This window comes from Rosa chinensis, chromosome 1 (assembly GCF_002994745.2).
Source record: "Rosa chinensis cultivar Old Blush chromosome 1, RchiOBHm-V2, whole genome shotgun sequence".
Classification (NCBI taxonomy): domain Eukaryota; kingdom Viridiplantae; phylum Streptophyta; class Magnoliopsida; order Rosales; family Rosaceae; genus Rosa; species Rosa chinensis.
This window is the reverse complement of record NC_037088.1, coordinates 48,055,670-48,079,132: the sequence shown is the minus strand read 5'-3', so window position 1 is coordinate 48,079,132 and position 23,463 is coordinate 48,055,670. Positions and strand designations below refer to the sequence as shown.

The following is a 23,463-nucleotide window of genomic DNA, read 5'->3' as shown; positions in this document are numbered from 1 at the left end:
TAATAGGTTATCTGGTATCATCCCTTCCTGCATTTACAACCTCTCTGGTATAGTTTCATTCGCCGTAGCAAGGAACCAAATTCAAGGAAGTCTTCCATCAAACTTAAGCAATGCTTTTCCCAACCTTCAATTCTTTTCCATCAGCGACAATCAATTTACCGGGGCCATCCCTTCGTCAATATCCAATGCAACAAATCTTGTGGTGTTTCAGTGTAATTTCAACAAACTCACTCGACAGGTGCCAAATTTACGAAATCTTCATAACCTTCAACTATTCCTTGTCGATAATAATAATCTTGGAAGCGGTAAAGATGGTGACTTGAGTTTTGTCTCAGAATTGATCAATGCCACACAGTTAACTTCTTTGAATATCCAGTACAACAATTTTGGAGGGACGTTGCCCAAATCAATATCCAATCTCTCAACCAATCTCCAAATGTTCGTGGTCAGTGAAAACCAACTACATGGAAGCATCCCAACTGGATTAGGCAATCTTGTCAACCTGCAATTACTCCATATGGGAGGAAACTCCTTCACAGGTAGCATCCCCATAGACATTGGGCAGCTTTCAGGGCTTGGGCGGTTGCTTCTTAACAACAACCAATTGTCAGGGAGCATTCCATCTTCTCTTGGAAATTTAACACAGTTAATAGTTCTCTATTTGCACGAAAATAATCTAGATGGTAGCATCCCGTCCAGCCTAGGGAAATGCCACTGGTTAATCGAATTGCGTCTTTTCAGAAACAATCTGAATGGCACGATACCTCCCCAAGTTATTGGCCTTTCATCTTTATCAACAATTTTAGAATTGGATGGAAACCAATTCACTGGTTCCCTTCCTACGGAGATTGGAAAATTGAAGAGTCTAGGTTTTTTGGTGGTTTCTGACAACTTGTTATCAGGAGAACTTCCCAGTAGCCTTGGCAGTTGCCAGAGCTTAGAAGGATTATACTTGGCAGGCAACTTCTTCAACGGGCCCATCCCTTCATCTATGCAGGAATTGAGAGGGATTCGAGTTTTAGACCTCTCTCACAACAATTTGTCAGGAGATATTCCACAATTTCTTGAGAATCTGAACTTGGAGTACCTGAACCTCGCCTTCAACCAGTTTTGGGGAGCAGTACCAACTGGCGGTGTTTTTAAGAATGCAACTGCGACTTCAGTTGCTGGAAACGCTAGACTCTGCGGAGGTATGGCTAGTCTTCGACTTCCTCTGTGCAAGCTTAATGACTCTAAAGGAGAAAGGCTGTCTCGTAGAATGAAACTTATGGTCTCTTTAGTCTCTGGGTTCACTTTATTGGGACTGGTTGTGGTGCTATCTCTTTTTCTTCTTGGTAAGAAAAGGAGAGAAACTAATTTAAGCAGTTTGGGGAACTCTGTTTTGCAAGTTTCATATGCTACACTCCTCAAAGCTACCGATGGTTTTTCTTCAGCTAATTTGATTGGTGTGGGTGCTTTTGGGTCTGTGTACAAAGGAATCCTTGCTGATGATAGAGTTGCTGTTGCTGTGAAGGTGCTTAACATGCTACACCGGGGAGCAGCTAAGAGTTTCATGGCCGAATGTGAGGCATTGAGAAATATCAGACATCGAAATTTGGTCAAGATCTTAACTGCATGTTCAAGTATTGATTTTGGCGGCAATGATTTCAAGGCTCTTGTTTACGAGTTCATGGACAACGGGAGCTTGGAAGATTGGTTGCATCCATCTAGTGGAACTAGAGAGGTAACAGAAGCACCCAAAAGTTTAAGTCTTATTCAGAGGCTCAACATTGCCATTGATGTTGCCAGTGCATTGGATTATCTTCACAACCATTGTGAAACACCGATCGTTCATTGTGATCTCAAGCCAAGTAATGTTCTCTTGGATGGTGACCTGACTGGACATGTTTCTGACTTTGGGTTGTCAAGGTTTCTCTCAGAACCAACCATGACTGTTTCTGGAAATCAATCAAGCTCCATTGGAATTAGAGGATCGGTTGGTTATGCTGCACCAGGTAATTTTCCTCATATGCTTCAGAATTTTTTGCTCGCCCTGTTTCACTGTAACATATTCCAAAAACACTTAGAGCTATTTGACTTATGCATATGTAGTGACAAATATTTATGATATTGTTTAAATTGTAGAGTATGGTATGGGAAGTGAGGTATCCACATACGGGGATGTCTACAGCTTTGGCATTCTCTTGTTAGAAATGTTTACGAGGAAGCAACCCACTGATTACATGTTTAGTGACAGCTTAAATCTTCATAATTATGTGAAGACAGCTCTCCCTGAACTAGTTTCAGAGATTTCAGAATCACTTGTTCTTCAAGAAGGCACCACCAATGTCACTGAAGCTCACAGGCACAGCCGATTGAGTGTGAGAGCACAGAAAATTGAGGAGTGCTTGACTCTGATACTTGGTATAGGAATTGCATGTTCTGTTGAATCCCCCACAAACAGAAAGGATATCAGTGATGTTGCATCTGAATTGCAATCCATTAGGCGCAATCTTCTCAACTAGAACCTTTCAAATTATTATGTCTTGTGATGGCTAATAAATTGTTGTATGGTTCTTGTATTCCGATCTGTTTTGTTTTTGAATTCCGATCTGTTTTGTTTTTGAATTCTCTGAAGTCATGTTGCTACCATAGTGGTTCTTGAAATTTGCATGTTAATGTACTAAAATGAATAAAGAAGAGTACTATTGCTCATATCAAATATGTATCCTAAATCGAAACACGTACATGATCCCATTCGGATCAATGAATCAAGTTGGAGCTATCATGAGCTTGATCAGTTGTATTGCAACATCCTGACCTTCATTCAGTTGTGTTGTGATTTAGCATGTATTTTTACCAATTGAGCATGTCTTTTGTGTTGTGTGTGATTTTAGTGTTTCTGCTACAGTGCTGGGAAATAATTAAAAACGAACAGTACTATTGGCTAAATTAATGTGTCTCGATCAATCCAGTCATCCTGTGTAAATCAGTTTTGTCTAATTAGATGAAAGTCTACCCCAAAGTTCATATGTGATGCACCTTCTTATCAACCATAATAGATCATGCTTTGATTTAGAAAGAGTGACTGTGCAAAAGGCAATTAAGTTGAGACTTTCGATCTGGTAACGACATGCCGTGACAATATCTTTTTCTTTAGTAATAAACGTGTATTGGAAGAGAAATTGCTGATGCCCTGTAACAACGAAACTCAGGGAAGAAATAACAGTGGCCTTGTACACTTCTTTTCTGGAAAATAAAGGTGCACCATGCCAAAGTTATGAACTTGCCTTGTTATGTAATCATTGCACTTTCCTATGTCCCTTTGGAAAACCAACAGCTATAATTAATAAGAAGCGAAGAGTGAAGTAATTTTGTCATGTCTATAAATTGATTTGTGTTTGAGGACAAGCATAAAATGAAACACAGAGAGAGAGAGTAATCCTTAGAGAGGATGGAGTTTTCAAGGTGTGTTTATTCATCTCATTCAAGGAGGTATTTATAGGAATACAATTGAGATGTGAGATGCTTAAAGAATGAAATACAACTTGGATGACAGCTCCATTTCTAGCTTTCTCATGTGGCATTGTGGCTGTGATGATAGAGATAACCATGCTTGTTCCCCTTTGGCATAAAGCTTATCATACAAGTCACTATACCTATCTTTACACTTAAACATCCCTCTTTATACATGAGATAGACATATAAACATATATACTACAACACTCCCCCTTGGATATTTCATGTCAATAGTATTGTCTAGGCCGTGCGCTTCGAAATTGCCTCGTTAAAAACCTTGCCAAGTAATAAAACCCTGTGGGAAAAAACAACCTTGGTCGAAGGAGAAAAAGAGCACAATGCGCATTGAGTGTGGAGTATGTATCTGGATACTCCCCCTGATTTAGACTCCCCCTGGAGATCATGGGAGTTCGGATAATCTTCTCAATCCGATACTCCTCACATGTTTCTCGAAAGGGGATTTTGGTAACGACTTAGTAAATAAGTCCGCTACATTTTCCTCTGATCGGATTTGATTTACTTCAATTTTTAGAAGTGTTTGTTGTTGCTGATTGTAGAAGAATTTTGGCGATATATGCTTGGTATTGTCCCCCTTGATGAAACCTAATTTCATTTGCTCAATACAAGCTGCATTATCTTCGTAAATGCATGTAGGTTCTTCTGTGGTAGACTTCAAACCACAGGTTCCTCGAATGTGTCTATTTACAGACCTTAGCCATATGCATTCACGCACAGCTTCATGTAGAGCAATAATCTCTGCATGATTTGAGGAAGTAGCAACAAGGGTCTGTTTTGTGGATCTCCAAGATATCGCGGTGCTTCCCATGGTAAAGACATAACCTGTTTGGGAGCGACCTTTGTGAGGGTCAGAGAGATACCCTGCATCAGTAAAACCCATCAAACCATCATTATCATTTTGATGGAGGGGAGGGAAGGTGGCTTTTTGTCTTGTGGGATCTAGTCCCATAATTCCTTCTTTCCTTTTCTCCCTGTAGGGATAAAACAAGCCCATATCAATCGTACCTCTTAAGTATCGAAAGATTGTCTTTATACCAATCCAATGACAGCGTGTTGGCGAGGAACTATGTCGAGCCAACAAGTTCACTGCGAATGAGATATCCGGTCTTGTGCATTGAGCTAAGTACAATAATGCACCTATTGCACTTAGATATGGCACTTCAGCCTCTAATAAGCCTTCGTCCTCATCCTTTGGACGAAATGGATCTTTTCTGGGCTCAAGACTATGGCTGATCATGGGAGTACTCACAGGCTTTGCTTTATCTTCATTAAAGCGCCTTAGTAATTTTTTAGTATATGCTGACTGGTGGATCATAATCTCATCACTACGGTGCTCGAGTTCTATTCCGAGACAAAACCGTGTTTTCCCAAGATCTTTCATCTCAAATTCGGATTTCAAATATTTAGCAGTTTCTTTTAACTCATTTAGAGTTCCAATTAGATTCATGTCATCGACATAAACTGCTATAATTGCAAATCCGGAACTTGTCTTTTTAATGAACACGCATGGGCATATTTCATTGTTAATATATCCCTTCCTAACCAAGTAGTCACTTAGACGGTTATACCACATCCGTCCGGATTGTTTCAATCCATATAGTGAGCGTTTCAATCTTATTGAAAACGCGCTCCGTGGTTTAGAGCCATTTGATTTGGGTAATTGAAGTCCATCTGGAACCTTCATATATATCTCTGAATCTAGATCCCCATAGAGATATGCTGTAACCACATCCATAAGTTGAATGTCAAGTTTTTCAGAAACTACCAAACTGACAAGGTAGCTGAACGTTATAACGTCCATTACGGGAGAATATGTCTCTTCGTAGTCGATTCCAGGGCGTTGTGAGAAACCTTGTGCCACAAGGCTGGCTTTGTATCTAACAACCTCATTTTTCTCATTACGCTTTCTAACAAAGACCCATTTATGGCCAACAGGTTTTATATTTGGTGGTGTCAGTGTTATGGACCCAAATACCTGTCTCTTTGTTAGTGAATCTAATTCAGTTTGGATCGCATCTTTCCATTTAGACCAATCTGCTCTTCGTTGACATTCTTCAACGGAGCGAGGTTCGATATCATCGTATTCTCTAATTTCTTTTGCAATATGATATGCAAAAGTATCATTAATAGTCATAGAATTTCTATCCATCATCACATGTATACTAGTATAATTCATGGAGATCTCTCTATTCTCTGGAATTGGTTCTGTTATTGGAGCGTCCTCCAATGATGTCTCTTTGACATAACCATAATCCGGAATATTTTCATGGGATGGATTAATTGTATCGATGATTAATGGATTATTTTGTGCCAAACTCGCTTTCTTTCTTGGGCGAGAATCCATCGAACCTATGGGCCTCCCGCGCTTCCTGGCGGGAGCCGTGGGTCTAGCCACTACGTCACCCATATAGGGGATGTTGGCGCCATTCTCATGGACTCTTGAGATGGCATCATGTCCTCTAGTGTTAGGGACATCAATCCTTGCAGGCACATTTGCAGCAGGTATATGTGATCTTGTCACTTTAGAGATATCAAAAAACGCATCAGGCATCGATTCTGCTACGTTCTGAAGATCGAGAATTCTCCGCACTTCTATTTCAGATTGTGCTGTTCGGGGATCAAGATGAGACAGAGTGGGGACAAACCATGACAATTCCTGTCTTTTCTGTTGAACATTACCGTTCATGTCTCCCCCTAATGATGGGAAGACTGTCTCATCAAAGTGACAATCCGCAAATCTTGCGGTAAATAGATCGCCTGTCAAGGGTTCTATATAGCGGATAATGGTGGGAGAGTCATACCCAGTATAAAGACCTAATCGTCTTTGAGGACCCATTTTGGTGCGCTGTGGCGGCGCAATTGGCACATAGACTGCACACTCGAATATGCGTAAGTGTGAGACATCGGGCTCATACCCAGTTACCATCTGGGAGGCAGAAAATGGTTGGGTGGCAGTGGGCCTCAGACGAATAAGCACAGCTGCGTGCAATATTGCATAGCCCCAAGCAGAAATAGGGAGATTGGTGCGCATAACCAATGCTCGAGCAACCATTTGAAGTCTTTTAATGGCAGCTTCTGCGAGACCATTTTGGGTGTGTACATGAGGTACAGGGTGTTCAACCTCAATCCCAATGGACATGCAATAAGCATCAAAAGTTTTTGATGTAAACTCTCCAGCATTGTCAAGACGAATTGACTTAATAGGATGATCAGGGTGGTGAGCCCTTAATTTAATGATTTGTGCTAGGAGTTTAGCAAATGCAGCATTTCTCGTGGATAATAGCATGACATGTGACCAGCGTGTCGATGCATCAACCAACACCATAAAATATCTAAATGGTCTGCAAGTTGGTTGAATAGGTCCACAAATATCACCTTGTATTCTTTGCAAGAATGGTATATTTTCTTTAGTGTCCTTTGCATAGGATGGTCTTGATCCTACCTTTGCTAAAGAGCAAGCCTTGCAAAACGAATGATATGAAGTAGTTTTTTCGACCAATCTTTGGTTCGTACTTCTTTTCGTTTTGAAGAATGGATGTCCGTGTGAAGTTTTTAATATACGGAGCATCATATCTCGACCTGGGTGACCTAAACGGTCGTGCCAAAGTCTATATGTGTCAGAATCCCATAAATTTTCATTCATGACATGGTTGGATTCAATTACTCTGATAGTGGTTGCATATAATCCACTAGAGCGGCACATGAGTTTCTCTAATACTCGTTTATTTCCGTAGTTATTAGAGATAATGCAAAGGAACTCTTGTCCATTCTCACAATGTGTTTCCACATGAAAGTCATTGGCTCTTATATCTTTAAAACTCAATAGGGTTCTTCCAGCCCTAGGAGCATATAGAGCTTCAGTGATATTAATATTCGTGCCATTTGGCAACAAGAATTGAGCTGGTCCTCGACCATGAATCAATTGTGATGATCCTGCCATCGTAGTTATTGAAGATCGACTAGGCGTCATCCGTAAAAATAATTGCCTATGTCGCAATATAGTATGTGTGGTGCCGCTATCAAGAAGGCATTCCATCTCTCCGGAAAACATACTGAAGAAGAATAAAGTTCGGAATATTAACACATGTCCATGACATTGAATGCGATACTTTTATTGATAAGGAAAAATAACCAATGATTACATCAAGGTTTCCAAAGTCTATTCCAAAATCAAAACATATACAAATTGTAATTGCTCAATCAGTTTGGTAATTCCAATGAAATATGACCAGGAAAGTAGAGAGATGTTGGTGGAGCGAGGCTCGCTTAAATACCTTGATCTCAATTACTTTCCTAGACATCATACTTCATTGGGTACGCCACATGAGAAAGAGTCAATACAATTTGATTAAGGCACATTTGCCATTATTGGAAAAATAGAGAAGACTATTCTAATCAAAGTCTGCTGCATCCTCGTGCACTTGTTTAGCTTTGAAGTCTTCTATGGTGAGATTGACATCTTCACTCTCTTCATCTTCGACAAGGTTGGATTCTTGCTCCCTGAATTGCCTATACTCTTTGTAGCTTGCAGCTAGTTGAGTACTTGCATTGCATTGCTTGAACCAATGCTCGATTGATCCGCACCGATGACACACGTCATTATGGTTGCCTCCTTTCATTGGAGGTGCAGTTTGTCCACGTTGTGGATATTCCCTAGGAGGGTTACTGCTACTACCACGTCTTATGATGCGACCTCCACGGCCCATATTGTCATCGTATCCACCTCTCCCACGTGTGGAGTTGCCACCACGTGTGAAGCCACCACGTGTGGAGTTACCACCACGTGTGAAGTTGCCACCACGAGTGTCCGCTTTAAAGTTGCGGTTTCTTTCTTTATTGGGGTGGTTATATGGGCCCGTACGCCTTTCTTGTCCCCTGTTATTAGGGTATTGCTACTTGCGCCCTTTTTTGGGTGCATTATAATTTGCCTCACGGACGCTCTTGGTTCCAATGGGCCTTGAATGATAATTCTTTACAAGGATGTTGTCGTGCTTTTCAGCCACCGACAAAAGATTAATAAGCTCATTAAACTTTGTAATTCGTCCAGCATTGACTTCGGTGCGATATTGCTTTGAGATCACAATTGCTGAGACGGGAATGGTGGAGAGAGTCTTCTCAATTAGCTCCTCTTCTGTGAGAGGCTTTGCACAGAACCTCAACATGGCTTTGAGGTGAAGAGCTTCCGAGTTATATTCAGCAACAGACTTAAAGTCAGAGAAGCGTATATTATTCCACTGAACTTTCAAGTCAGGGAGGAGGGTATCTTGGATATTGCCAAAACGCTCTTCTAGCGCTACCCATAGGTCTCTTGCATCTTTAATTGACATGTACTCTAATCTGAGTGCTTTATCCATATGGCGCCGCATCAAGATAATAGCTTGTGCATGCTTTGTAGGTGTTCGTTGGAACACAAGGCCTGGATTAGGAGCTTGAATTATGGGCAATATTCCTCTTGAAGTGAAGTGGTTCTCAACGTCGGTTACCCAACTATGGTATTCCGAACCCGTTGAGTCAAGTATTTGAAAGTCGAGTCTAGGTTCATTCGACATCCTTGGAATAAAAGAAGATATATTAGTTTCGGAGTTTAAACTTCCACGAAAGCTAAAATTAATAATATTTAGACCAAAACAATGATGTTTTGTGGACGCTCTTAGTCCGAATATTATGAACACTCTTAGTTCATGATTACGAACGCTCTTAGTTCGTTTAGCGTGAATTATTGTAATTCCGCTTTTAATTGTAAGTTCCCTAGACAAAGAAAGAGAAGAAAATATCGAATAAAAACTCAAAAACGGAAACTTTTAGTAAATAATACGTTGGAATAATATTGCCGGAAAAGTGTCCAAAAAGTTGCCGGAAAAGTGTCCGAAAAGTCGTCGGAAAAGTGTCGGGAAGTCGCCGGAAAGTGTCGGAAAGTCGCCGGAAAAGTCGCCGGAAAGTTGCCTGAAAAGTCGCCGGAAAAGTTGCCGGAAAGTTGCTCGACAGATCTGTCGACAGCTGCTCGGCAGATGCTCGGCAGATGGCTCGGCAGCACTCGGGCAGCGGTTCAGAACTTCCGGCAGCCGGTTCGGGCAGTTTCCGGCCGGTTCTGGGGGTTCTGAAACCGGTTATGGGGGTTCTGAAACCGGTTCTGGGCTTCTTGAATCAAGGGCTTTGATATGAGCTAGGGTTTGGAGGTTTTTTGTAAGTTTGAAAAAATGACTTCGATCGGATTATGAACTACCTCTTCTCTTTTCAACTTCGATCCTAATTCTAGAGCAATTTCGTGCTGATAACGTGTTTGAGGACAAGCATAAAATGAAACACAGAGAGAGAGAGTAATCCTTAGAGAGGATGGAGTTTTCAAGGTGTGTTTATTCATCTCATTCAAGGAGGTATTTATAGGAATACAATTGAGATGTGAGATGCTTAAAGAATGAAATACAACTTGGATGACAGCTCCATTTCTAGCTTTCTCATGTGGCATTGTGGCTGTGATGATAGAGATAACCATGCTTGTTCCCCTTTGGCATAAAGCTTATCATACAAGTCACTATACCTATCTTTACACTTAAGCATCCCTCTTTATACATGAGATAGACATATGAACATATATACTACAACAATTTGTCATATACCACACTTGGAACTTACCAATTTCAGAACCATATACCACTTCACTTAGAACTGGAAAGAAGATGCAAGAGACCCACCAAAGAATTTAGGTCTTATTCAAAGGCTCGATATTGCCATTGATATTGCTCATGCACTGGATTATCTCTTAAATCGTGGTGAACAACCAATTGTTCACCGGGATCTCAAGCCAAGCAATGTTCTCCCAAAACTAACCACAGTACTGCTTCTGCAAATCAATCAACTTCTGTTGGGATCAGAGGATCAATTGGTTATGCTGCTCCAGGTATTTACTTGTCCTAAATATGATTCGCAGTATCCTCTCTTTCTTTTGTCTTACACAAGTACAAATGTACAATTGTGGTGACAAGTTTTAGTATTCATTGTAGAGTATGGTATGAGAAATGAGGTATCCACATATGGAGATGTCTACAGTTTCGGTATTCTCTTGTTAATCACTTAATTGTTAGAAATGTTTACGGGGAAGAAACCAACTGATCACATGTTCAGTGACGGCTCGAATCTTCCTAATTTTGTGAAGACCGCTCTAGCACATGTTACAGAGACAACAGATTCAAGATTACTTCAAGGAGATACCGACTATACTAAAGAAAATGTAAAGCTATTGAGTTTGATATTTGAAATTGGAATTGCGTATTCTGCTGAGGTCCCAAGAGGCCAGATAGATGTCAGTGACGTTGCATCTGAATTGCTTTCCATAGAGACCGTCTTCTTGCATCAGAAACATCGGAAAGTTTTCAGCTGTGTTATGGGTTGCAGTAGCTTAATGCTTCATCATCTCTTTTTTTTCTTTCTACAATTTTACTGCTTTGGAGTCATGATGTCTATATAGGCAATTTAATTTAGAAAACCGTCTTAAGGCTAGTGCTGACGGGTTTCGGTAAATGTTAATCCCTGATAGATTTTGCGTGTGCCATCCCTATATCCAAGCTAATAGGGATCTCAACTTTCCATCAGACCATTTCTTGGTCTTTCACTCTTCAAACATAGTCAACACTGTTAAAAGATAAACAGTATGCTTTTGCGTACAATCTGGAAAGGGATCACGTGGCGAAAGTTGAAACAAATCTTTCTGAGATATTGCCTTTATATGATGTTTATGGAGTTAGACTTGGGCATATGCATGTTGGATGTTGTAAACGTGCCGTTTTTATATCAACTGATTTATAAAAATCATCTTAGTAACAACTTTCTAATCGTATTATGGTCTCCTACAGCTTTGACATGTAAAGAGTATCTGAGTTACTAACTAGTATACTAACCAACTATCACACAATTACTTTATCCAGATTCTTCTATTGAGAGTGAGAGGATTGGAGTCGTACATGCGGGCAAGGCCTCTCTGGTTCTCCTCTTGTCCACAGAACTTTGAGGTCACCTCTCATCTGTCCCAAGGTTAAAAAGGTACCTGCAGAACGTAACTAGCTTATATTACTGCTGCTCATGTTATGAATAATTTAGCGCAGAAAGGTCGGAGGCACACTATGCATGTTACTGCCAGATTATCCAAGCTTAGAATCTTACCAAGTGTGAATGGAACTATGTATAACAAAGCAGGTTGGCCATGTCCATCCATCAAGTTCAAAGCCACATAGGTGACCAGGAGACCTGCAGTGTGAATTGCCAAGCAATTATTAAAAACAAAATCAATGATGTAAATATCTGGTGGCTTGCTAACCAATTGCATATATTCACTAGAATTGAGCACTAGACTTTCTACATAAACATAACAACTATTATATAGAGAAAAACAGGGTCACTTTGACAGTGGACAAATTGCTTTGCTCCTTAAGTGGCTTTCCCCAAACTTCTATCTCTATCTTTTGTTTTCCCTCGGGTGATATACTGCACTCTATGGATGCAATGCATTTTTCCATGAAAACTTAATGTCATTATGTCCTAAAATATCTTAATTTTTCAAATATCTTAAAGTAATCCTTTATTTTCGAAGGAGGTGTCCTAAGTAAATTCGAGGGTGAACTAACATTCTTCCAACCACTAGTTTTACATAAAAAGAAAAACCAAAGAGAAAAGAAAACCACAACGAGATTAGCATTTCAAGTTTCCAAGAAGTTGGAAAATAATTTTGAAGGAGTTCCAGACTCCACACATTATCTCCATTGAGCTCTGTTTACCATAAACACACAGAAATTTATAAACAAGAGTTATTAAATCGCCCAAAATTTATTAGATGGCTCAATTAGTGCATTTTATGAATGCCAGGTGCAACATCGGCTTAGCAAAGAGAAAAAAAGTGCAACGTATCCCAAAATTTAGCACAGTACATACCTGCACCATAAGCTGTCATTGCCCACACAAAGTAACCCGTTCGAAGAGTCTTATTTGTCAACCAATCATACCTGTAAAAGTTACTGTCACAATCTAGTATCTGTTTGGACGATGTGATAACTAATGAAGTGTAACTGTCATGATTTAGTTTCAAGTCCCATGTTTTAATCATTAATTGATCCAAGTTTTGTGAATAACACAGTAACTCCCAAAATATCTAATCAATGTTAACATGTTGTTTCATGTTCATTTTATAAATCCCAAAACATATATACAAATATCTAATCAATGGACATATTGACCAATAAAAATAACATAACAAAAAAACAAGTCTCTGAAACATTTATGAGTAAGGTTTCAGTTGTAGAGTACTTAAAAGGGATTCTCAAAGACGTGTGGTTTAAAAATACAAACCTTAGTGAAAAGGCTACAACCAATCCAGGTAAGATAATATCACCAAACCCGATGATGCTGTAGCCACCCCAAGGATCAAACATCCGTGGGATTTTTAGTAGCATTGGGATACCATCCTCTCCACTTTTATCACCACGAGCCACCTATATAGGAAAGATAAATATTTCAATGTCTTCAACTTGTAAAAAAGGTATCAATACCCAAAACCAATCTTTAGGAGTGGCAGAGAAGTTCTGATTTACACACCACTATCATGACACTCTCATGGAACCACCATTTAGAAACAAATACCCAGAAGATGTCATAAAAAAAGGCACAACCGAGAAGAACTGTTCCAACCTGATTATAGAGAGAGAGAGAGAGAGAGAGAGAGAGAGAGAGAGAGATTAGGGAGGTTATGTTTGTGCATTGTCAATAAGGTGTTCAGTATGAAGTGCTCCTTTGTCTTAATTGCTAATAATCCAACAGAATATGTAACGAATAACGGAATAAGAGATATCCTTTGGTCCCCAGTTCACCAATATAAAAAAAAACTGAATAAGTAAATAAGGAATATCTACAAATCAAAGTATAGAGAAAGTCATCATGTGTTTTTACAAAATAAGTGCACAGTAGGACTTGAGAGTATGTTGAGTTTACGGAATTACAGATTAAACCCAGGAAAAGAATATTAATAGATATGACCTTGCATTTTCTTATATAATCATCAATAGTAAGCAGCACAATAATAGATGAAAAGAAAAATGTTCACATTTTGCTCGACAAAAATCAGAAAAGGAAAAATGATTGTGAATCATCACCTTGAGATTCGGTACGCGAACAATCTGAAGAACGGTGATTATCAGTGCAATACCCTGATTATTTTTCAGCGCAAGTTAGCGTCTACCAAACATATTACAAGTTACAAATATCACTTGAATGTGAAAGATAACGTGCGGCTATCAGTATTATCCATAATAGTATGAAACAAGTGCAGTCCATATAAAACAAAAGGACAAGCATGATCTGTTTACCAGTTCCTTCTTGTCAGAAAACAGAACTCTGAAGTGCATAAGGGCAAAGTCAATCTTCAGGTACCAAATAGCAATCAGTCGTATCATAGGCATTTAAACTATGACTGTTCTTACTTTGGTAATATGATAGCAATACATACATCCAAATGAATCGGAAAAAAAACTAAATACAGCTGAATTTTTATTATTTTTCTATTTTGCTGAGAAGATAAGAATACCAGATTATCTGCCAACCTATATTTGCACGGAAAAGCTGCGAACAAATGGTTTATGGGTGATTAGTTAAATTTTCCTACATATGATTATGGTCTTCTCTGCTTATCTTTTTTAGTGCTATATCAATTAAGTGATGAAGTTTCCACCCTTCTTCTAAAACAAAGGTTTTCCAATCTCCTTATTACTCAGTAAAATCCAATAAGAATGTAAAATATACCATCCACGGTAGTTGATTGCCAACTCCTGGATCCCCCGATGTATAAATACTTCTCAAAATTCTCTTGTGATACACTGACATTGTCTAATTATGAGTTTAGACCTTGCATGACTTAAAAATATTATTCTTGCGAAATATTTGTAATGAAAAGATTACTAGCTTGGAGTGCAAAAAATATATATATATATAAATCAGCACAATGTAAAACAGGGAGATACAGAGGCAAAAGTCACTGCATTAGGTATGGATTTAGAACATTCCAGTGAAAATTTAACCAGATCAATATCAAAATAAAAGAAGAGAATTTATTTTCTTACAAGGATATCTTGGCCAATCCAAGCAAATGACACACGGCGATACACTGCCCAAACAACAGCAAATGCTATGCAGAAGGGAGCGACAGCTAGTGTCAAATATGAAACAGCTCCAAAGAAGGGCACCTTAACATATGATTCTCCAGCACGTTTAAACCGTCTGAAACTATATTTGCTTAGTTGTCAGCTTCATATTCAGGAGACTTTACAAACAAAACTTACAAGTTTTTAATAACAGATCAATTTTCATTTAAATTTCTAGAATAATGATGCTTGCTTGCATTCTTACATAAAGCTCATCAGTAGTGTTATCAAAGCTCATTAGTTCTGGAGATCTATGGCATTTAATTTGCATTGCTTCCAAAAAGCACTTCTACGTAAAAGTGTTTCTTAAAGAAGCACTGGTACGCATTGGCAAGGCGACCCAAGTAACCAGCATACTTTGCCCCTCTTATAGTTTGGAAGCTAATGAGAAAACTATAAGAGAATTCACAAAAAAAAAAAAAAAAAAAAAAAAACAAACAAACAAAACAAAACAAAATATAGAAAGGATACATCCAAAGAAAGAGCTAGCATAATAAGGTTATGTATTTTACACTAACGTATGAACGAATTACCTATCAAATTCTGCTTCCATAATAAAGAATGATAAAACAGATCACACTATAGAATAAATGCCAACCGGAAAAAATAACCAAGTTCGTCCCAAAAAACAAGGTCTAGCAGAATCAAGTGATGAATGGATGTCTAAATGAATTACCCATCAAATCCTCCCCTGCCTCCACCAAAATAACAAATAAAAAATAAAGTGAAAGCCTCACAAAGGCTAAGGACTAACATAAGGAGGAAAAAGACATTTACCATGATAGCAAGGCCACCAAGCAAGTCTGTAGGCCCTATAAAAAGAAAGAGACTGCATGGTTCAGTATTCACCTCAGAGGACTCGTTGAAAATAATATTAACTAGTATATGCTCAATTAAGAATTTATAATTATAGAGAAAAAATCTGTATAATACAAAAACAGGATACCTCTATCCCACCAATGCAAAACAAAACCACCAGAATCTCGATGAACCAGAAGGACATAAGTTTGTAAAACATAACCAAGAAGCATGAAGCAATAACAACAAAGAGAATTGCTGCCATGGTGCTAATCTCCACTAGAGGACTGGCACCTTCACCTTCCACATGTGAAGACTCGTCAGAAGCATCCTGCACACAGCAATTAAGCACCCAGCAAGAATTGAAGCCACATATACAGCACAAGAGTTACAAAATAGCTGCAAAAAGGCATAGCATAACCTTCAATAGCTTGTCATGCTCAATAGCTGCTTCTCTTGCAGTCCATGCAGACCAATAAGAAGCAAATAAGATGGTACCAACAGCCATAAGCCATAAAAATACTTCTGCAATGTCAACCAGTGGACGCAATGGAGAGTATAGCTGCACAGAAACTGAAGAAAGGGATCGCATAGACAATAGTACAAACAAAAGAAAACCCCTCTTAGAAGGTGAAATTATATGCAAATAGTTAGGTGTATATGTGAACAGAAAAGGAAAAGCATACCTATGGAATTGTTCGTTAATCCATTTTCCAAGATTTCACCAATTTTGTTGGGAAGCATAACAGCAGGTATGCCTATCTCGACATCAGGCTCGTCGTCTTCACAAACCATCTTGAAAAGTTCTACAGGACACACAGCAATACTTTTTGTAACATATACTTATTTTCACCTAATCAATTTTGACCACCATTTTTTTCTATAGTACACACAGCAATACTTATTGTTACATATACTTATTTTCACTTGATCAATTTTGACAGTCATTTCTTATAATGAACAGCAATTATAACAATGAAATTTTCTTTTCTGTTGCTACTGTTTCCCCCCATATTAATTGTAAAAATGTATTGAACATTTTTACTCTGCAAGAGAATTTAGAGCATTTTAGGATGGAGACTTTTCTAGACCATGAAGATAAGAAAAATTAGATGCAAATACCTGGACGGTTATTTATGATGAGGATGGCTGAAGCATTAGCAGATTCAGCCATATTTGCCTTGGTGGTAAAACTGCAATTTCCTCGGTGTACCAAAATGACCTCACGTGCAAGCTACCCAAAAGATATGCACTACACAATCAGATGAGCATATCCGATAGCTTCCAATCAGGAAGATTATCACTTCTAATTACTGTAAAACATTGCAGTGTAAATTGATGTTATGGAATGGAAAGATCATAACAAGTATACCTTATTCTTGGGTTTGGTACAACAATCAGGGGGGTCTGCCAGAACCACTCTAGTATTATTGGCATGCTTCTCCTTTGATTCCAGGGTAGGTCCAAATCGAGCCCCGACACCAACATACTCGTCGGCTTCTACACCGTTGATCCAAGTCGGAACCTTTACCTATGTTACCAAAAATAGGACTTCGTTCAAGATATAAGTTACAATAAGCGATGAAAACAAAAGTCCATGCCTCCACAACAATCTTAGGCTAAATTTAATTTCCAAGTAAGCCAGCTAAAGTAAAGGATATAATAAGACTCAAATATAACAAAGTATTACCGTAATTACCTAACTGAATTGAATTTCCATTCACAGAATAAGAGAGTTAGGTTATATTTCTTTTATCAACTTTATGTTCTGTTCTCTGATCTTTCTTTGTTGAAGGACAGAGTAAAGGTTTTGGTTTGTGGCTATCCTTTCTTTTCGCCTCCCCTCTTTTTCTGCCTCTTTAATCTAACAAAAAGAAAACAGATATAAAATGCTACCAAACGGACCTTAAGCTTTTATAATTTTATTTTTTCTTGTACTAAATTTCCATTTCCAAGGCCAACACAGCAGATTCATCCATAAATTTTTGTTCACATATTTTCTACCCTTTTTCTCAAACAACCAAACAAAACAACTCCAATCAGCTACTTAAGTTCAAATTCCCAGATAAAGTTCCATTTCCAAGTCACCACAACAGCATATTCAACCACCAAACACAACCGAATCGAAAAAGGAAAAAAAGAAAAAATCAACTTGAATCGAGTTGCAATTAAAACTGATCGACAGTAAGTCTCCAAATAGAAACTCAAATTCAACTGACAACAAGCTGAAATTCAATCGAACTAAGAAAATTTAGAGTGAATTTACCAGAACGAAGTCGTTTTCACAACCAGGTCTCTTGGGAGCAATATTATCATGATGAACTATATCTCCAGCCGAGCTAAAACCCAGACTCAGCACCAGCACAGCCGCCACTATCCACACACTTCTCGGGCAATTCATTTATTCCCAAGCCAATAATCGCAGCAAAAAAAGGGGTTAGGGTTTCAGAGAGAGAGAGAGAGAGAACGAAGCAGAGAAGAAGAAGATGGAAGATGAAAAATGTGAATGGGAGAAAGAGAGGGGGGGGGGCCTCGCCCCAAAATATCAAGTCCTTTTTTCTGCGTTTTGCTTTTCCCGCGTTGTCGTTTTGGACATTTGGCCAAACACCACTGTTAGCTGTGAAACCGTTGAACTGGCTTCGCCTTTCAGCTGTGGGGTGTGGAAGGTGGACTTGACTTACCGGCACTTTGAGCGCGTTGGGTGGACGCGCCATTGGGGAAGCTATTGAGGGGATTGAGACTGGGGAATTGTTTAATGAGTTCAGAATCTGAGGGGAGCATATTGTGTCCGGGGGTTTTGGGGTTTTATTGTTTTTTGGGTTTGAATGTGGGAGGAATGATTTGGTTACTGACTTGGTTTTTCATCTCTTGATTATATGGCTGGTTTTTAGGGATTTTAGTTTGTAACGAACTATAATCGGATAAGTGATAAAGTCTATGTTTTGGTTGGTGGGAAAGTAAAAGAGGTCAAATAAGGTAAAAAAGTGCCGACATGGAAGGCATAGAAAGAAATGAATTTATGAGTATAAATAGAAAGAAGATCAAAACATTCCGCATACAAATCTTTTTTTTTTTTTTTTTTGAGATTTGATAACGAAGCTTTTGTGAATCTAACTTATAGTAGAGTCTTTGATCACAATAACGCATTGGTTTAAAGGGGTAAAGACATGTGGAGATCTAACAAAAAAGAAGAGACAGTAAGATGAGTGATCAGATTTATATACTTAATTAATAGCCTCATCGTTTGACACAATCATAAAACTAATTAGAAATAGTACTTGTTTATCACATCACTAGCGGACCCACGTTGCACACAAGACTTTTGCAAACTTGTATATAATTAACATGATTTTGCCAATACTACGAAAAAGTTTGATATTTTATCAAGGTCAACCCCCATTTAGAAGGAAATTATTATTTATTTTTTTTAGAGAAGGGAAGAAAATTGCATTACACAACTGAGATAGTTATAACAGATATAAGTACATGGGAAAAACTATTGTGGTTCAGATCTTGAAATGCAGGAAAAACAAAAGCGCGATCCTAACTAAAATTTAGAATGAAATTCAATGCATAATTTTGGCTTTAGTACGTGAATTATATTTGTAACACACACACAGAGTATGTATCATTTATGAATTTTGTTGTATGTAGGCTATAACACACGATATTTATTAGATAACTTTATTTTTGTTCTGTATGCATTAATACACATACTTTAGCTTGGTGTTCTCACATTCCTCATTAGTTAAAGACAAAAAAATCTTGCCCCTAAAAGATCAAAGTTCTGGTTCCGCCACTAAATTCAATTTTTTAATATATGATGCTTTCATTCTATTTAACAAATTACATATAAGTTATTGACAAAAGATAACTTAACAAATACATCCTCTACAGATTGAATTAAACATATAAGGACTAAATCTTACAAATAAAGACAATGTGCTCTCCACTTGCCACATGTTATGAGTTAATTTACTTTTTTGTCATTAACTACTTCTTTTGACTTCTAATTCCTTTATAAAGATTAAATCTTACAAATAAGGACGATCTGTTTTCCACTTGCCATATGTCATGAGTTAATTCACTTTTTTACCTTTAACTACTTATTTTAACTTTCTGAGAATAATCCATTTATGTTATTTTTTCTTCTTCTAAGAATAATTCGTTCATGTTACTTATTTTTTTTTCCTTGAGAATAATTTCTTTAGGTTACTTCACAAAACCTCACTCTCATACTACTCTCATCTCATCATCTAATCCTACTACTGCACTCGTCCAATCCTGCTACTGCACTCATTGCACTCATACTCGTCCAGTTCTGCTACTCATGTTCTGCTCTTGCATTCGACATCGCCTAATCCTGCTACTGCACTCGTTACATCCTGCTACTGCACTCATACTCGTCCAATTCTACTATTGCACTTATACACTCATGCTCGACTAGTTCTGCTACTCGTGTTATGCTACTGCACTCGTCATCGTCTAATCCTGCTACTGCACTCATCCAATCCTGCTATTACACTCATACTCGTTTAGTTCTGTTACTGCACTTGTACTCATGTTCTTCTACTGCACTGGTCATCACCTAATCCTGCTACTGTCTTCGCTGCAGTCATGCTCATCCAGTTCTGCTACTACCCTCGTACTCATGTTCTGCTGCTACACTTGTACTCATGTTCTGCTACTGCACTCGTCATCGCCTAATCCTGCTACTGCACTCGTTACACTCATACTTATTGAATTAATGAACAAGAAATCTTAAGACTTGATAACTATGTACATATATATTGATAAAAAGGCAATCCAAGTTGATTTCAATATAAATAAAAGAACACAAAGAATACTCACATAAAGCATATTAACAAGAACAAAGCAAAGCTGGTCATATTGTTCTTGATATGCTTCCTCTCCCCCTACAGTTTTTTGTTTACCGCACACGTGTCTTTCACCTCACGTGTGGGACTGACTCCACCTGCCTCCTTCCTCATTGATCCGCCTTTCGTCTTTCGTCTATCACCGATGTGATGCCGACCACTCCCATTCTTTATTCCCAGACGAAATTATCACCATTAAAATCAATTCCAAACCTTCTTGCAAATTCACAGAGCTCCACTTACTTCAAACCCTAGCTTTATTTCCTTCTCCTCGAGATTGGAATCTCCGGACAGATTATTCCAATTTGCAGATCACTCCGGGTTTTAGATAAGAGTTTTCGCTCGATTCTTAATTCCATAAGATTAGCTTCAATAATTCATTTGCTACTGAACTGATCTGAATCAATTACTAATTGCAGGTGGTTTTATCTGTACGAATTATGTTTTTATTATACTTACAATCCTCAAGATTGAACAATTAACAGAGTCATCTACATTCATCATTTTATCTATAATTACCAAAAATTCATAATTCGAAACCTGAAGCAATGAAGCTACAGAGCAAGCAAACAGAGGAAAAGGAACAGAGCAAGTGCCGGCATCAAGAACTGCTCGAATGCCAGCATCGAAACTGCAGGCAAAGCTTTCGAGGGCAATGGCAGACTAAACAAGGAGATTAGAATCGTGATCGGCCTAGTAGTGGACGCCGGAAACGGAAATTTTGGTCTTCTTCCGGGTCGTTGTGTCTTGAGAATGGGTCGAGATGTTTTGATGCTTCTCTTGGGGTGTTGGTATTGGGTCAGTGGCATACGCGTAAATATTTAATCAAACTAAGTATTTTGGTCATTTTTTTATTAAAATTGGGAGTCAGGCTTGCATCATTTAACTTTTGGGCCTTGGCTCATGTCCTTATTTGTATAAATATTTTTTAAAGAGAGTTTTCTGTGTTTATATATTTGTTCATGTACTACTATATAATTTTCTACACTCTATTCTATATTTTTCTCATTATAAAATTATCAAAACTCATTCCAGATAAAACTAGGGTAATCTAATGAGTAATAAAACCACCATCATGTTCTCATTTGAAACCACAAGCAAAAGTCGCTGCTTACCCAACTCATACTATGTGATGTCCAACCAAAGTGCGTAAAAGAACTAGCGTACTTCATCTTGAAATTGAACGCCCCATAAACCTTTAAATTAATCTCTATGTTCAACCCAATCGATAAACAAATCATAGGCAACAAACATAAGCGATACTTACCGCAATCCCTCTTGTCCAAATATCTATGTCTGTAATAAAACCAAAAACAAAGTCTTCTACAATAGACTTTATCTACCATGACGATCTTTTATATTTGAAATAAGGTAACGTGCACATCACAGAAGTTTTAAAATAAGAAACCTTAAAAGCGCGTGGAACAGTCTCTTAGCAGGGCACCGATTACTGCCCGAGGTGGTAACAAGTCCGTATGGACCGTACAGATTAAACGGCTGAGTAAATTATTACTTCGGGTTCGATCCGCTACCTGCAACCTCATCAACACACCGAAACGTGTCAGTATTGTAAGAGCAAGAATCGGATCAAAGTCAGCGGACCTTCTATTTTGTTATCTAATTTCGTTAACGCGGCCACACTGGAAGCGACACGTGTCTAACCCTAGTGGGGTGCAGCTCATAGGAGCACCCAGTTTTCGTGAAACATACGGCACTAAATCCATAAAGTAGGGCCCGCACATGGGAAAGCTGGTCAGCTATCCCACACATGCTCCGTACTAATTTGGTGGAATCACACGTGCGGCGAGACGATTCATTCACATGTGTGGGCCCCCATCTGAACGTACCGTTTTTGGTTTTTTTCTCGACTGGACTGTAATGGTACCCCCTTGGATTGATTGATTGATTGATTGATTGATTGATTGATTGATTGATAATGCTCACTCACTTGATCTTATTTCTTCACTATGAAAATAATAATTGCATCCTCAATTCATGTGGAATGACTATTTTTGATAATCGAATCTGTAGGACGGTTTCAAGTTGAGATATTCGACACTGGAGAGATAAGAAGATCAATTGATTGATTGATTGATAATGCTCAATCACTTGATCTTGCTTCTTCACTGAGAAAACAATAATTGTATCGTCAATTCATGTGGAATGACTATTTTCGATAATCGAATTTGTAGGACGGTTTCAAGTTGAGATATTCGAGACTGGAGAGAAAAGAAGATCAACGAGAGATAGCGGCGGTAGGGCAGTTGCAGATGTTTGAACCCAAATTAATATTTTTTCTGACAATGCGTGACTCGAAGAAAACTGAGTCAATATCTGTGGCCCAAACTATATATTTTCGTCAAGTTCCGAATATATTATTTAGAGGCTAAATAAAGCATACTTGGAGATCAAACAATTTTAAGACAAATTGTGATTTTATTGATTTAATTGATGCTTGATTATCAAGGTTGTGCAAAATGGGAAGATATTAAGAAGCAAGATGCCTGTTCAAAAAAAGAAGAAGCAAGCTGCACCTTTGGACACTCCTCAATGTTGGACGTGGGCTGCTGCGTATGTACAAGAAATCAAGGTTCCCATGCAATTAAGGATTGCTGGATGTTGAGCAAGATAGATGGATACAATTATCCTATATTGCAATCATGATATGTATGAATGAATATATATATATATATATATATATGCAATTAAGAAGTGCATATCCAACAGTTCGCATCCAAGAGGCAACTACTCCACCCAGAAAATAGTTGCAACGTCCAATAGTCAATTAACTATTCTAGCTAGGTCAAGAGGCAGATAATTATATATTATTGCCTACGATATCTTATCAAAACTAATAAGTGTTATGATTGTGTTCAAGACCAATAACTGTGGACTAAAATATAGTATTTCACTCTTATTAGGATGGTGAATCTGTAGCTTATACATAGAGGCTAAGACGGAAGAACAACACACAACCTCTCAATCAACTAATTGCATAGACTTTAGATAAGTCTCTCGGGAGAAAACCGTCAACCTAGTTGAAATTAGCGAAGCTAGGTTCACACCCTAGCAACCAAGCGAAGCTAAAGTCA

At 38.3% G+C, this 23,463-nt stretch overlaps 2 protein-coding genes across 4 annotated transcripts; one reads left to right on the top strand and one right to left on the bottom strand.

Moving 5' to 3' along the window:
• Window positions 1-957: 957 nt before the first annotated feature.
• LOC112181575 (probable LRR receptor-like serine/threonine-protein kinase At3g47570) lies at window positions 958-2,530 on the top strand. The gene is made up of 2 exons (XM_024319959.2): window positions 958-1,994; window positions 2,125-2,530. Exons 1-2 carry the CDS (start codon window positions 992-994, stop codon window positions 2,502-2,504), a joined length of 1,383 nt encoding a protein of 460 aa, XP_024175727.1. The 5' UTR covers window positions 958-991; the 3' UTR covers window positions 2,505-2,530.
• An 8,748-nt stretch (window positions 2,531-11,278) lies between these two features.
• Window positions 11,279-18,022, bottom strand: LOC112181574 (signal peptide peptidase-like 4). Of its 3 annotated transcripts, XM_024319955.2 has the most exons (14): window positions 17,761-18,021; window positions 16,867-17,025; window positions 16,617-16,728; window positions 16,181-16,300; window positions 15,916-16,067; window positions 15,643-15,825; window positions 15,474-15,508; window positions 14,616-14,778; window positions 13,653-13,706; window positions 13,099-13,191; window positions 12,853-12,995; window positions 12,439-12,509; window positions 11,674-11,757; window positions 11,279-11,557 (listed from the first exon to the last, which is right to left on the bottom strand). In XM_024319955.2, exons 1-14 carry the CDS (start codon window positions 17,893-17,895, stop codon window positions 11,445-11,447), a joined length of 1,617 nt encoding a protein of 538 aa, XP_024175723.1. In that variant the 5' UTR covers window positions 17,896-18,021; the 3' UTR covers window positions 11,279-11,444. The 3 variants fall into 3 exon arrangements, with proteins under 3 accessions (XP_024175723.1, XP_040372499.1, XP_024175725.1); XM_040516565.1 differs by lacking the exon at window positions 13,099-13,191 and having other exon boundaries at window positions 17,761-18,022; XM_024319957.2 differs by lacking the exon at window positions 17,761-18,021 and having other exon boundaries at window positions 16,617-16,746; window positions 16,867-17,006.
• Between the last annotated feature and the right edge of the window lie 5,441 nt (window positions 18,023-23,463).